Source organism: Erpetoichthys calabaricus, chromosome 17, assembly GCF_900747795.2.
Source record: "Erpetoichthys calabaricus chromosome 17, fErpCal1.3, whole genome shotgun sequence".
Taxonomy (NCBI): Eukaryota; Metazoa; Chordata; class Cladistia; order Polypteriformes; family Polypteridae; genus Erpetoichthys; species Erpetoichthys calabaricus.
Genome location: NC_041410.2, coordinates 26,984,112 through 27,000,867, shown reverse-complemented (window position 1 = coordinate 27,000,867; position 16,756 = coordinate 26,984,112). Strand labels below are relative to the sequence as shown.

The following is a 16,756-nucleotide window of genomic DNA, read 5'->3' as shown; positions in this document are numbered from 1 at the left end:
CCAACAGAAGCCAGTTAAGTCAGGGTCTCAAACTTCAACCAATTTCACCCCAGTGAACAGTTACCAGATAGCTGGGCAATTACAGCAGTAGTAAGGGTAACAGCTAGAAGGGTGTTTGGTGTGACCTCTGGATAGAAAAAGGAGGATAAAGAAACCTGGTGGTGGAATGGGGAAGTACAGCAGAGCACACAAAGGAAGAGGTTGTCCGTGAAGATTCTCAGTCATCCGGGTGAAATTATCTGGTAGCTGAGTCATGGCAACTGGACTTCTTTCTTGTTAGGTAGATACGTTTCACTGCTCATCACACCACCATTTTATCCTCCAGATTAGTTTCACTTCACACCTGCCCTGGATGATAAAATTGTGGTCTCTAAAAACATTCCTCAGACTGAAGAAGCTGCTTGGATGAGCAGTGAAACGTATCTACCTAACAAGAAAGAAGTCCAGTTGCCATGACTCAACTACCAGATAAAAGGAAGAGGTTGTCGAAGAAGAAGTGGGATAGTCAGAGAGAAGAAAGAAAACAGGAGTAAAAGGAGATAAGGTATAAGGTGAAGAGAGACGTGGTGAAGACTAATGAAAAGGCGTATGATGAGTTGTATGAGAGGATGGACACAAAGAAAGAAGAAAAGGACCTGTACCAATTGGCTAGACATAGGGCCTGAGTTGGGAAAGATGTGCAGCAGGTTAGGGTGATTAAGGATAAACATGAAAATGTACTCACAAGCAAGAAGAATGTGTTGAACAGATGAAGAGAGTACTTTGAGAGGTTGATGAATGAAGAGAATGAGATGCAGGTGGTTGGATGATGGGGAGACAGTGAATCAGGAAGGACAGCTATGAAGAGGATGAAGAATGGAAAGGCTGTTGGTCCAGATGACATACCTGTGGAAGCATGGAAGTGTTTAGGAGAGATGGCAGTGGAGTGTTTAACCAGATTGTTTAATGCAATCTTGGAAAGTGAGAGGAGGCCTGAAGAGTGGAGAAGTGGTGTACTGGTACCCATTTTCAAGAATTAGGCAGATGTGCAGAACTGTAGTAACCGCAGAGGGATAAAATTGATGAGCCACAGCATGAAGTTATGGGAAAGAGTAGTGGAAGCTAGGTTAAGAAGTGAGGTGATGATTAGTGAGCAGCAGTATGGTTTCATGCTAGAAAAGAGCACCACAAATGCAATGTTCGCTCTGAGGGTGTTGATGGAGAAGTATAGAGAAGGACAGAAGGAGTTGGATTGTGTCTTTGTGGACCTGGAGAAGCATATGACAAGGTGCCTCAAGAGGAGTTGTGGTACTGTATGAGGAAGTTGGGAGTGACAGAGAAGTATGCAAAAGTGGTACAGGATATGTATGAGGGATGTGTGACAGTGGTGAGGTCTGCGGTAGGAGTGACAGATGCACTCAAGGTAGAGGTGGGATTATATCAGAGATCAGTTCTGAGCCTTTCTTATTTACAATGGTGATGGACAAAATTGTAGATGAGATCAGACAGGAGAACCCATGGACTATGATATTTGAGGATGACATTGTGATCTGTAGCGAGAGAAGGGAGCAGGTCGAGGAGACCCTTGAGAGGTGGAGATATGCTCTAGAGAGGAGAGGAGAGGAATGAAGGTCAGTAGGAACAAGACAGAGAGGGAGGTCAGAGGAATGGTGAGGATGCAGGGAGTAGAGTTGGCAAAGATGGGTGAGTTTAAATAGTTGGGATCTACAGTACACAGTAATGAGGAGTGTGGAAGAGAGATGAAGAAAAAAGTGCAGGCAGTGTGGATTGAATGGAGAAGAGTGTAAGCAGTGATTTGTGACAGATGGTAATCAGCAAGAGTGAGAGGGAAGGTCTACAGGACAGTAGTGAGACCAGCTATGTTATATGGGTTAAAGACGTTGGAACTGACCAAACAACAGGTGATAGAGCTGGAGGTGGCAGAGTTAAAGATGTTAAGATTTGCATTTGGTGTGACAAGGATGGACAGGATTAGAAATGAGTAAATTAGAGGGTCAGCTCAGGTTGGGAGACAAAGTCAGAAAGGTGAGATTGCATTGGTTTAGACATGTACAGAGGGGAGATGCTGGGTAAATTGGGAGAAGGATGTTAAGGATGGAGCTGCCAGGTAAGAGGATAAGAGGAAGGCCTAGCAAAAGGTTTATGGATGTGGTGGAGAGGACATAAATGTGGTATACAGGTGGTTGTAATGGAGCAAGATGCAGAGGACAGGAAAATATGGAAAATGATGATCTGCTGTGGTGACCCCTAACAGGAGTAGCTAAAAGAAGAAGAAGATAAAAAAGAAGAAGTATTTGTTTTGACTATCAGCTGTGTTTTGATACCAGAGAAGGATGGACCATTTATTTGGTATCTTACTCAAAAAAGGAGTTAAGTGCACATCTTTGTCTTATATGTAAATCACAGATAAAAGTGCCATCTAATAATAAAGCTCAGTATGCCAAGAAGGACTGAAATATGGAAAGCCCAGTGGGGGGAAGGAAGAGTGGCTTCTGCTACTTACCCTCATTGCATTGGAGATCCATTCATGGAACTGGCTCACCTTGGTGTAGACCCCTGGTTTTTGTGGTAGAGCACAGCCTGTTCCCCAACTCACCACACCACAAAGTCGCCAGCGACTGGTTTTAGAGATACTGTCTTCACATACAAAGGGACCACCACTGTCTCCCTAAAATACACAAAGGAAAACTCTGCAGATATTTTTTAAGTTATCCGTCCATCTATTCATTCTTGTAGCCTCCTTAGCATTATATGTACCCCCAGAAAAACAAACCAAAAAAATGTTATGATGTGTAACCTAAACAAGTAAATACCAAAATGTCAACATAATCACAGTAGGAAACATATGTCTAGTGTCCACTGATGTACTGATGCAGAGTTACTACATGTCCTTCGTGTGATCTGTTTTGGAAGAATCACCAATGCACAGCCCGACACTGCAATCGGGACAGTAGAAGCGTGTTTCTTTTTTCCTATAGCCATTTTTCTGTTGCTCGCGCCTGTGAAGGTAGAATGTCAGTGCCTGATCCACACGATGGACATGCCCATTGTGTTATTGTAGGCTACTTCAGCACAAGGTTTAGTGACTTCCACATTTCCCATGACATGGACATTGACAGTTGCTGCACTGTGAAATGTTTAGGAGGCTAATGTTTTTCTTGTCCTCCCACTAGATCAAATTAATTTTGCCTTTTTGCCATGTAGATACTTCATCCAGCTGCAGCATTACACAACTGAAATTACCAGGCATATCACAGTGGTGATAATTATTGCTTGATTCAACTAGTGGTTCAGTTTTAATTTGTTCTACAGCGTCACGTTTACACATCATTGTGTGTTTTGGTTGAAGGTGCTGCCCTACTCATTCTGTAAATATCTATGAGTTAGCATAGATTAGCAAAACCCATGATTTTCATGTTTTTTTGTTAGCATGTGCTATTTTATCCACAAGATGGCAGCAGAATACTGTCCCAAGCGTTATTCAGGCATAATGTGTACATTTCATCATAATGGCTATATGCCGAGGGAAATCCTGTCTTTACATAGAATTCTGAGCCCTACTTCTACTACTTCTAAATTTTACTGTGAACGTTACTTCTGTCGTACATGAAATGCTTAAGTTTAAGAAAACTGTATTTCAGTTTATGATTTTAAAACTGACACACCTCCTCAAAATTAGCCTTAATCACATTCAATGTAACAGCTTTACTTTAAATAGCTGCCCTGCCAAAATGCTGCGAAATGTGTTAAATTAGTTCATAAGAACTCAATCATCTCTACGCACTGAAATCTATCATGATTCAAAAACAATAGCAAATGTAGACAGGTGTTTAAACAAACTGTTTTAATAAACTATCACTACACTAAGCTATTTGCAAGGTTATTCCAGTTAATTTTTGGTCTTCAATTACCACAACAAGCTTTCAAATTTTGTTTCACATAAACAAAGTTTTGATTTCGCCCATGTTTCCAAAATAATATGTAGTCAATAATGTTATACACTTCTTTATGTCTCCGATTTAGACAAATTTCTTGTATAGTAATATCATAATTATGTGCAGCTACATGCAACTTCAACTGACTTATATAATTCTTGATACTACTATCAGTTAGGAAATTGATTTTTAATAATTTACTAATTTTATTTTTGCCTATTAACCGTGGACTACAAGTTTCACACTTACCTGATATATTTTTTATTACTACTATTGTCAATTCCTAAACTTCCTGTTCCCCTCATTCTCTTGGTTACACAATCCTTAACTAACCTGCTTCTATGCCTCCCCAATACATTGGTGCGCCTCTGGTTCAAATAAAACCTGTCACATCAGGATAGATCTGTTCTAGGAAACATCCCAATGTCCCATAAACCTTTTACCCTCTATTTTATACCAAGATTTGTGCCACACATTAAATCTTCTAACGCCTTCAATTTTACCTGAATGGATGAGTGGCACAGGCAGAACTTAGGAGAAGACCACCTTGTCAGTTCTGCTCCTCAGCTTAGCACCTAACTCTTTAAATATGTTTGGTAGAAGTGACAACATGCCCTTAACTGTGTCATTTGTTCCAGTGTGGAAAATGACAACTGCATCCACTCTGTCACCGACAAGAAGCCTGTTGAATTCTTCTACCTGTCCACATGGAATGCAACACACCATAAGAGACTGTCTCTGGGGGAAAAAACTGAAACTCAATGACACAATATGCCAGTCTTAATTTTCTTTATAATATCTTGAAAATGCAATATCCTTTTTCCAAAGCTACCTTCTTTTGTCGTACATTATTCTACAATAATACGAAGTCTGAAACAATTTAAACAGTCTTAGGGACGTTTGAAGTTTCTGTGATAAACATACCTGGCAGGCATCAGTGCCTCCTTCTGCATAACCAGCACAGAACATTGTGTTGGTGATTTGGTTCCAATAAAAATTCTCTCCATTACAAACACTGTTACTAATTACGGGCACATTGGCTTCCTGTAGGACATCCGATGGCTGACCTGAAGATAAACAAGAAAAGAAAGAGAAGTACATTAGGATGCATTTTGGATTATCAGGGTGGGTTCTTTCTCTAGAGCAAGAATGTGAATAGAATCAAAGTAAACTTTCAGATACTGAAGATGAGATGGGAAATGGACCATATTCTAGAAAGTTGATTCTGTTCATCTGGACATAGTTTTTCCAAAGGGAGAAAATACTGATCCGTATGCATTGGTTTACGGTACACATCAGCTTTCAAATGTCCCCCATTGCTGATGGCAATTTCACAACTTAAGAAAGCTTGAATCAACTTTCTAGAGTTTCCTTACCTGGATTATTGAGCATGCATCGAGACGAAATGGACCATACTTTAGTAAGTGAGTTTGAAAAAAGAAAAATGTCGGAAAGCAATTATGCACAACATTCACAATTACAGGATCATTGAGCCACACCAATGTCATAATGTTCGGATGAAAATTCTGGAAGTATAAACTTTTTAGCTGTCAAGGTCTCCACTATAGCTAACTGCTATTACACTGCCAAATCACTTATATTTTTAATAATTCACCCATTTAAAGGGTAGAAGAATCCTTTGAATAATAAAACACTTGCTCATTTTTGCAGCAACGCATAAAACACATTAAACCAATGTTAATTAGAGTTTGCTGTGTTCAATACATCATGGCTTGTTTGCAATCATTTTGAAGCTCTGTCACTACTGATTGTTTTGTATTTATGCTTTTCAATTTAATAAACAGAGCGACAGAGTTCCCAACCCTTCTAAAGGTATTATTATAATCATTGTAACTTGCAAGAACTGTGGCAAAATCATTTTAAACAGACACTACAGGTTAATTTGACAGATTCACTTAGATTTGCTCCTGTGTCCAGCTGACAATTTTTTATTTTATTGATATTATTTGAAGAAAACAACATTTAATACAATTCTGTCAAAGTTAACAAACCATAATTCACCCCCGCCCGACAGAACTAGTGGAGAAACAACAACAAGAGCAAATCTATAAAAATAAAAAAAATAATAATAAAAATAAAAAACAGAAAAGACAAAAAAATGTGCTTTTCCCCCGATATAAATGATTTTATAAGATTTGATTAATTAGATCTTGCCATATTTTTGAAAAGTTTTGAACAGATCCTCTAAGTGAGAATTTAATTTTTTTCTGTTTCAAATAGTAACAGAACACTAGTTAGCCACTGACTTATTACCCTTGGGCTGGGATTCTTCCAGCTGAGCAAGATAAGTCTACATTATAGTATTGTGGTATAAGCAATTACAATCAATCCACTTTAAGATCAATTTTTTTTTAAAAATCAGAAAGTTCATTTTAATTTATTTAGGAAATTGTTTGTAAAGAATAGTTTACAGCTGCTATTTAAATCAGGGGTGTGCAAAGCCATTCCTGGAGGGCCGCAGTGGCCGCGGGTTTTTATTCCAACCCAGTTGTTTAATTAGAAAACAATCCTTGCCAATAATTACATTTCATGGCTTGTTAGTGCTTTAACTCTGCTATGTCAAGTCATTCTCAAATCCTAGATTTTTTTTTCCATTCTAAAGATATCCAAATATTTTGAAGTGTAAATCGGATGGGTAATTCTCAATCCTTGACTTTTTTGTCTTCTCTTTCCTTCCAAGTATTTAATTAAACCAAATAGTGCATGATAAATACACACAGGCGTAAAGGGTAACAAGCAAAATGGATAACTGCTGGTTTCTTTTGTCATTTGCATCTTATTGCTAATAAGGAGCAATTAAAAACCAAGAATGCAGCTGTTTAAGACTTAAATAAGCAATAAGGGTTCAAAATCTTAACGAGGGAGATAACTAAAATGAAGCAGAAGTGTTTCTAGAGCAATTAGTGCTTCTTATTAAGCAATTGGGTTGGAACAAAAGCCTGCAGCCACTGCGGCCCTCCAGGAATGACTTTGCACATCCCTGATAAATCTTAGCCTCTGGTGTAGTAGCATTTATAACCACTAGATGGCAGGATAAAAGCCAAAAGAAGTGTGCTGGCTGGATTTTGTTAGCATTGCGTAGTGCGTGTTTACAGTCTACCACTTTAATAAAGGAATTTGCTACTCAAATAGACCATAATAGGTAGATTTTAGTCAGCAAAGGACAAGCAAAAAAACTTAACAAAGTTACACGTAAAGATATAAAGGTTTAGGCAACTTTTGAATGACTTTAATAGTGAAGGAGCTCATGAGGGGCGGAGTGGTGGCTCTGAGGCTAAGGATCTGTGCTGGTATCCAGAAGGTTGCCGGTTCAAATCCCCGTCATTGCTGAAAGAGATCCTACTCTGCTGGGCCCTTGAGCAAGACCCTTAACCTGTAACTGCTCCAGGGGCACTGTACAATGACTGACCCTGCACTCTGACCACAAGGGGTATGCAAAAACTAACAAATTCCTAATGCAAGAAATTGTATAAGGTGAAATAAAGAACAAAAAAAAAAAAAATGTCATATTAGGACTGTCTCTTATTATGATAATGTTTGGGCAGTAGCTGCTTTAAAGCTTTTAGAGAATGTTTAAAAGTATAAGAGCAAAATAGACTATGTTTAAAAAACAAATTTCAAAAAGGTCAGGCAAGTTTGAAAAGGACAGGTACAAATTTACTACAATCAAAAATACAGAAAAACCAAAAATCTATTTTTAAACATAACTCTGTGGAATGAAATTTTCTAAAGGCTCAGTCAGGCTGTGGTGAGATTACACACACTGATAGGGTGCTGTTTGTGTCACAATGCAGATGATAAGCTTGCATTGTAAGCATAATTGATATGGACACTGCCTTTAAACACTGATTTAGTAGTTTTGAATTATTTATTCAAAATAAAGGCTAACCTTAAATTGTATAAAATGTATTATAGCATTTAAAGTGACCTGGAAACTTTGACAAGTACTGAGGCACAGTGTGCGATATGGTGGCTGTAGCTGGCTGTTTGTGTGTGGGTACTTTGCACATGGCATCACTCTGGCCTCTTTCTAAAAGGGCAGTTTTTATTCAAACCTTGTCTGAAATTTACTAAATAAATAACTATCTTAATATATAAAAGAAATTTTCCTTTAAAATTGCAGGTAACTGATTTTAAGTTTAGTGCTGTCCATTGAATTACAAATGTTCAAGTGACCCTGAATTTGCCGAAGAAACAATAAATAAAGACCTCCCTCGCTCACAAATAAACACTACTTAGGCAGACTGTTAAGTTTTATAGACACATTTATCTGAGCTCAACAACTCCTCTATCTTGGAGTGTAAAAAATATAAAAATATGAAGTCACTGTATGAGAAATTTGAGGATGTCTGACTTTCCATTCAATGAAGCCTTACATACCATAATACTTTGTGTTACCCCATCCTGTTACTGTGCAGATTTTTCCATCAGAAAGTTGTTGACTTAGTGCAGGGAGACACACTGGTTGAATATACTCTGAATGGGAAAAAAGACAATATTACTATAATGACAGAAACATGAAAAATTCAAAATATACAGTATGCATATATGAGATACTGGTTAGTGTGGTCAACCATTATTTAGCTTTTGTCCCAGTCACCTCAGTCGGACACAGCTGGGATGCTTAAATCTCTGCTCCATTGTTCCTTCAGCATCCCAGACATTTGCAAGGCATTCTGCAAAGCCCACAGCCAACTCAGTCCTGCTCAATCGATGCTTAGCAGGAGTGACCCACCCCTAGGGCACCGTTCCTTTACCTCAGTGTAGGCCCTCCCAACTGCCTTACTTCCTTTCCAGTGCACTGGCTCACACTCCCAATCCACTCTTTCTTTCTCTGAAATTCTAGTCCTTGTTTTTTTCCCATATCTTTTCACTATTATGTTCTCTTGTTTGTTTTATTCTCAATCTCTTCCCCTTCCTACCCAGACTCGTTGTTTAGGTTTAACTGCTTTCCATTAACAACCTGAGGAGTACCAATGAGGAAGCTGGCATGTGCTGAACACAAGCAATTTCCCCAATAAACACACTGGTACTACACGCTTTTCCAGTGGCATACATCCACACCCACCAAATCTTGCACCACCAAGTACCCCTAACTCTCTTTACCAAGGAATATATATAGTTAGGTCCATAAGTATTAGGACAGTGACACAATTTTCATAATTTTGGCTTTGTATGTCCCCACAATGGATTTGCAATAAACCAATCATTATGTGATTGAATTGTAGACTTTCAGGTTTAATTCAAGGGGTTTACCAAAAATACTGTATGAGCTGCTTAGGAATGATAGCCATTTATCTGCATAACCTACCAAACCCTCCAGGGGCTCAAAAGTATTTACACATTTGACTGACAAGCTGTTCCATAGCCAGGTGGGAGCAGTTCCCTCATTATTTCATTATCTTTTAAGCAGGTAGAAGGTCTGGAATTGATTCCAAGTGTGGAATTTGTATTTGGAAGCTGTCACTGTGAACTCTCAATATGAGATCCAAATAGCTGTCCATGCCAGTAAAAACAGTCCATCATTAGGTTGAGAAAACAAAACAAACCCTTTAGGGAGAGAGAAGAAACACAAGGAGTGATCATATCAACCATTTGGAATATTCTTAAAAAGAAGGAACACACTGGTGAATTCAGCAACACCAGAAAGTCTGGAAAATACAGAAGACAGCTCTGCTGGATGATTGCAGAATTCTTTCCTTGGTGATGAAGAACCCCTTCACAACATCTAGTCAAACCAAGAACATTCTCCACGAGGTAGACCTATCATTGCCAATGTCTACAATTAAGAGAAGACTTCATGAAGTAAAGACAGAGAGTTTACCAGAAGGTGCAAACCACTGGTAAACCTCTTGCCAGAAAACATTTTTATAAGCCTGTCCATTTCTGGAAAAATTTTCTTTGGACAAATGAAACTAAAAATATTGGAAAGAGAAGAGTATGGAGAAGAGAAGAAATGGCTCATGATCCAACACCACATCATCTTGAAACATAGTGGAGTTAGTGTTATGGCATGATCGCACCTGACAGTCAAATGAAGCCAGTCATCGCTGTTTATTGATGATATGACTGCTGGCAGAAGTAGCAGAATGAATTCTGAAGTGTATAGGGCTATACCATCTGCTGAGATTCAGCCAAACACTACAAACCTAATAGGACAATGCTTCACAGTACAGATGGACAATGAGCCAAAACATATTGCAAAAGCAAACCAAGTGCTTTTCAACGTAAAGTACTGGAAGATACTCAATATGCCAAGTCAATCAACTGACCTCAAACCAATTGGACACGCATTTCACTTGCTGAAGACAAAACTGATTTCAGAAAGTCCAATGATCAAGCAGCAACTGAAGACAGCTGCAATCAAATCACTAGGGTGGAAATCCAGCATTTGGAGGTGGCCATGGGTTCCAGACTTTAGGCAGTCATTGACTGTAAAGGATTTTCAACCAAAAATTGAAAATGATCATCCATTTACTTTTAAGCCCCTGAAAACAGGGGGACTCTGTATAAAAATGTCTGTTTAAACAGCTCATACAATATTTTTGTTAAACCCCTTGAACTAAAGCTGAAAGTCTACACATCAATCACATCTTGATTGCTTTGTTTTAAATCCATTTGTGGTTTACAGAGCCAAAATTATGAAAATTGTGTTACTATTCAAATACTTACGGACCTGACTATCTATCTATCTATCTATCTATCTATCTATCTATCTATCTATCTATCTATCTATCTATCTATCTATCTATCTATCTATCTATCTATCTATCTATCTATATATATATATATATATATATATATATATACAATCATTATCTACCCATCCATCTATCCATTATGCAACCCGCTATATCCTAACTACAGGGTCACAGGGGTCTGCTGGAGCCAATCCCAGCCAACACAGGGCGCAAGGCAGGAAACAAACTCCGGGCAGGGTGCTAGCACACCACGCATATATTATATATATATATATATATATATATATATATATATATATATATATATATATATACTGTATATATATAAAGAGAGAGAGAGAGAGTATATGTTGTAGAATTCATTTTAAATTGGTGAATTTACCATTTTTGCCCATCAGCTTTACACTAAATAACTCATATTGACAAAGTGAAAGCTTTGCCCAATCAATTTAATTTCATGGACTCCAATCCAGTTCCAGATACATGATCTTGTCTACAATTTGGAGTGCCACAGCAAAGGGTCTAAATACTTAGATGAATGAGAGAATTCAGTTTTTGATTTTTAATAAATTTTCAACCTTTCCTGAAAACATATTAGTATTTTATCAAAATAGGTTATTGAGTGTAGACTGAAGGGCAAAAATGGGAAATGAATCCATGTAAAATTAACTATACAACATAATACAGTGTGCAGAAAGTGAAGGTGTCTGAGTACTTTCAGAACTAACTACATATATGTAAGATAAGAACTAATGATTGTTGATTTTTTCAACATATTTCTACAGACAATTTCCATAGGGTGTACATATATAGTGTGTATATATATACTGTATATTTATATGGTAAACCCTAGCTATCCAAAGATTTTGTTCCCTACGTTTCGCTTATCTGCCATTATAAAAGTGTAACACGGTATAATCATGCCTATTCATAAATGAAGTACTCACTGCGGGCTGAGGGATGGGGTGAGGATGGACATCAGGGGTTTGTATTCGTGGCCATGCACAGCAGCAAAAAACATTTCAAGAGGCCTATCTTGCAGCAGATGTCCTGGGCTGCTACATTGAATGGATTAACATGTGTTGTTTGTGAGTAAACTGCTAAACCCCATTCTTGATTGGAACCGGGCTTACAATTATTCCACATAAACAAGGAACTCCCAATAAATGTGGGTCACAAGGTCACTCTAATTAAAGTCCCTGCCCTTTGTACATTCTGACCGATACTGCTACTGATTAGATGGTTGAGTAAGGCCCTCAGATTGAAGATTGAAGCGGCCACTTGCAACCTTGGACAAAACACCCAGAAGACAATTGAACTTGACTGTATGGGAAGTAATAGATGTAACAAGGTTTTGGTAGGTGAACCTGTGGAAGGATCGAAATTGAACCTCAAGAAGCCAGGCACTGTCTTCCTCTGCTGATTAGAGCTGCTGATTAACTGCTGATTAACAGAGAAGGGCCAATTAATAATCACAAACCAATGAGAGTGCAATTAGAGTCTGCATTTTCAAAAATCTGTGTTCTCTGTCCTCACCACAACACTGAGTCTGTGTTGTCAGAAGCATATGACTCTGAGGAGGGTTTCAAAGTCTTTTTTCTGGCGTAGTGTGGACAAAAGGTAAAAACGGAGATATACTGTACATCTGCATTTTTAAACAAAAAAGTAGAAATGTGGACAGGGTCTAAGTCATCAAAACTGTGTCCCACAGATTTTTATTTTCCTGTCCACGATAGAGAAGATTGTAAACATTATCAATAGTTCATTATTGCATGGCACAGTACCTCATGCACTAAAAGTGTCAGTCATTAAACCATTACTTAAAAAGTCAGACCTAGACCCACACATACTAAATAATTATAGGCCTATTTCAAATTTACCGTTTCTCTCTAAAATACTAGAAAAAGTAGTCGCCAGTCAGCTTCAGTCACACTTTACGCATTACAATTTATTTGAGAAATTCCAATCTGGTTTCCGCACTGGTCATAGTACAGAAACGGGACTAAAGCGGGTTGTAAACGACATTCTGATATCCTCTGATGAAGGAAACTCCACTGTAATTATGTTGTTGGACTTAAGTGCAGCATTTGACACCATCGACCATTCTATTTTACTGCACAGGCTAGAAAATGATGTTGGGCTTGCAGGCACCGTGCTCGCTTGGTTTAGTTCTTATTTATCAAATTGATTCCAATATGTGCAGAAATGTGCTGACAGTACTCCATCATTATACACAGAAGTTCAATATGGTGTCCCGCAGGGCTCAGTACCGGGACCTTTATTGTTTTCACTTTACATGATTCCACTGGGATCTCTCATTAGGAAACATAATGTTAATTTTCACTCATATGCAGATGACACCCAGTTATACCTTTCATTTAAATCATATGAAGTTTCTCCAATGTTGTCTTTAATTAGTTGTGTTAGTGAATTAAAGGAGTGGATGAATGAGAACTACTTGTCTTTAAACACAGGTAAAATAGAGATGTTATTTGTTGGAGGGAATGACGCTGATCATAACAATATTTTGTCATCATTTAACTCAGTTAGAATCCCCATTAATTATACTGAATCAGCCCGCAATCTAGGAGTTATCTTTGACTCTAGCATGTCATTTAAAGCGCATATTACAAAATTGTCCAAATCATGTTTCTTCCATCTTCAAAATGTTAGGAAATTAAGGCGTTTTCTAAATAAACAGGATTCTGAGAAAATAATTCATGCATTTATCTCTAGAAGGATTGAGTACTACAATATGGTGTTCACTGGATATTCAAACTGTTCTCCATACAGCCTCCAGTTAATCCAAAATGCGGCTGCAAGAATTATTACAAGAAAAAGAAAATACGAACACATAACTCCAGTTCTTAAATCCTTACACTGGCTCCCGGTTAAGTTTAGGGCAGATTTCAAAATCATCCTTTTAACATATAAATCATTAAATGGCCAACGTCCGGCTTACTTGTCAGAACTTATCATGACTTACAAACCAGAGCTACATTAAGATCTCAAGATGCTGGTTTGCTTATGATTCCAAGGATTAATAAAATAACAGTGGGAGGTCGAGCTTTTAGTTACAGGGCCCCTAAACTGTGGAATGGTCTGCCTGCTACTGTAAGAGATGCCCCTTCGGTTTCAGCTTTTAAATCCCGGCTGAAGACTCACTACTTCAGTTTAGCATATCCTGACTAGAGCTGCTGATTAACTGCACAGACTGCATCTCTGTTGTTAGTCATTAGCACTAAAACATAAGTAACATGATAGTTATAATTTGTTACTAACCCTCACCTATTCTGTTTATCTTCTCGGTACTCAAATGTGACACTTGGTGCCACGGCCCACATGTCAAGTTGTTTTGCATGCCTAAGATAAAATCATCCCTGAAGGAGGATCGCAGGAATCATGGGAAGGAGGGGTCCTTTCATCGGATTGGCTGACCCAGCGCTGTTTCAGCCATGGAATGGCCAAATGGGGGAGGCAGCTTGATGGATGAGAACTCCAGGACTCTAAATATATCCAAATGTTCTTATGTGATCTCATCTACTGTTAAATTCTGCTCCGTACTTCTAAAATTTTTATTTTTATACTGTATTGAGGATTTGTTCTGTTCTGTGTATTGTATTGTATTGTATTGACCCCCTTCTTTTGACACCCACTGCACACCCAACCTACCTGGAAAGGGGTCTCTCTTTGAACTGCCTTTCCCAAGGTTTCTTCCATTTTTCCCTACTAGGTTTTTTTGGGAGTTTTTCCTTGTCTTCTTAGAGAGTCAAGGCTGAGGGGCTGTCAAGAGGCAGGGCCTGTTAAAGCCCATTGCAGCACTTCTTGTGTGATTTTGGGCTATACAAAAATAAATTGTATTGTATTGTATTGTATTGCATTGTATTTTAGCTTATATCCAGGGACTTTACATTGGCATGACTTTTGTTACATTTAACCATTTAATTGTGTGTGTGTGTGAATGGGAATTTGTGTTAAAGATGTAGATGTGACATTTTATTGTTATCATAGTTATATATTTATGTAAGAAATACAAAAACACGATCAAGTCATGTGACTGGCTTAGTTCACACTGGAAGCTTTTCATATGATGGAGAAAGTTAATGCATTCATGGTCGGCAATTCATCTAACAAAAGTGCAAACTAGTAACCCAGAAAACTATTTAAACTGCATTATGTACTGTATTTAATACTTTAGTGACATCAGACAAGTTCCTACAAAAAATGCTCTGCAGTGATACAGATGATGCAGATGTGTTATGAAGATACCTGAAAAGGTGAGTGGGGTGGCCAGGAAAATTACAGCAATATCATTGCTGTTGTCATCAATGTTTGAATCCACAAATGGCTGATATCCAGAATGGTAGATGACAGCCTGAATTGGAAGGTTATTACCAGGGGACGTTTGGGAGATGGAACCGGTAAAAACATGCCATCGGCTGAGAACTCGGTGTCTCCTGGGGAAGAACAAAACAGATAACATATACTTATAACATAACATAATGAAAACTTACATAAACATATTCTCAAATATAATATTTTCAAACTTGCCCAGCTGAATTCAGGAGGGTAATCAGGGGGATAAAGCAAATGATAACATCAATAGGAATAAGGCAAGAGCCAGTCCTGAATGGGGTACCAGTTCAACCTGGGCCCCACTCAACAAACAACTACGCCAACACAGAACCAATGTGAAATTGACAATTCCCAAAAACAAGAGCATCTTTGGGATATGGCAGGAAAAACTCTGCAAGGAAAGGAAACAACCTCTGAAAAGGATTTAGGAGTTTGTGTTAAAACGACATTATCATCATCTAAGCAATGTGAAGAAGCTATTAAAAAGACAAATAAAATGCTAGGTTATATAGTGTAAACTGTTGAATACTGAGACGTTATACCCAGACTAAATAATACACTAGTGAGACCACATCTGGGGTATTGTGTGCAGTTCTGGTCACCACGCTACATGAAAGACATAGCAGCACTTGAGGTTGTGCAGAGAAGAGCAACCAAGTGCATCATGGGACATGAGGACGTGTCCCACTGTGACAGATTCAGAGAATTAAACCCGTTTAGTCTCGAGCAGAGGAGACTGCATGGGAGCTTAATCCAAGTGTTCAAAATTCCCAAAGGCAGTAATAAAGTAGATCCAGCAAAATTCTTTCAACTTAACAGTGAATTACATACTTGAGAACATCACTGGAAATTAAGGGGAAGTGCAATTAGGACTGAAGCCAGCAAGAACTTCTTATTTAAACTAAAACACCTAGAGAAAAAAACCTACAAATACTAGAAGTATATGCAAATCCAAAGAAGACAAGAGATTAGAATCCACAGCACTCAATCAGCATGTGTTAGCCACAGCACTGCCATCACATACTTTAAGCAGAATCATTTTTGAAAATTGGTAAAATAAACACTAAACATTACTGAATTCATAATATAAAACAAAACAATTCAATTTGACTAAACTATGTTACATACTCAGAAAAGCAATGGGCAGCAGTGATGATCCAGCGGTCAGAAATAATTGAGCCTCCACAGAGATGACTGCCATCATAACGTAGGCTGACCTGCCATGGCCACTTCCCTAGGCTGGCATCTTGGCCACCCACAATGCGATCCACAGGCAACTTTCGTCTCCCGCAGTCTAGAAGACAACAAGATCAAGTAGTAAAAAATAGACTGAAATGGAGTGGAGTTGTTGATCTCATTGAAGAGAAATGTCCATTATGTAAATTAAAGGAATACTCCATCAAAAAATGAAGTCTTTTTAATTTGTTACTTACCCTGTGAATTTCGTAATGGAAACCGAGAAAAGTATTTAATCTCATGTTTTCATGGAGAATGGTGATAAAAAAAGTTTCTGATAAAATGGGACCCAATAGTGAATAACAAACAACATCAAAAAATCCATGAAAAAATCTGATGTTAATTGTATCGATAACTCACACTTCATTCATTTGAATACTTAAAATAGACAAAACCATGCATTTTTGGCTAAAATATCATTAAATAAATAATTCATGAAAAATAAGAGAAATGCATAAATAGAAAGCAACTTCATACGGGGTCAGGCTTTAAAACTGAAGACCTGCC

General features: G+C 38.0%; 1 protein-coding gene across 2 annotated transcripts in view; it reads right to left on the bottom strand.

Annotated features, from left to right (window-relative positions):
* hpn (hepsin) overlaps positions 1–16,756 on the bottom strand; it is a 91,949-nt gene that overhangs the window by 6,682 nt on the left and 68,511 nt on the right. For both annotated transcript variants that reach the window (XM_028823274.2, XM_028823275.2), the window contains exons 8-12: positions 16,142–16,307; positions 14,927–15,114; positions 8,337–8,432; positions 4,860–5,002; positions 2,504–2,668 (exon numbers count right to left, since the gene is read on the bottom strand). In XM_028823274.2, the coding sequence (XP_028679107.1) occupies positions 2,504–2,668; positions 4,860–5,002; positions 8,337–8,432; positions 14,927–15,114; positions 16,142–16,307 (758 nt within the window). The remainder of the gene's footprint in view (positions 1–2,503; positions 2,669–4,859; positions 5,003–8,336; positions 8,433–14,926; positions 15,115–16,141; positions 16,308–16,756) is intronic.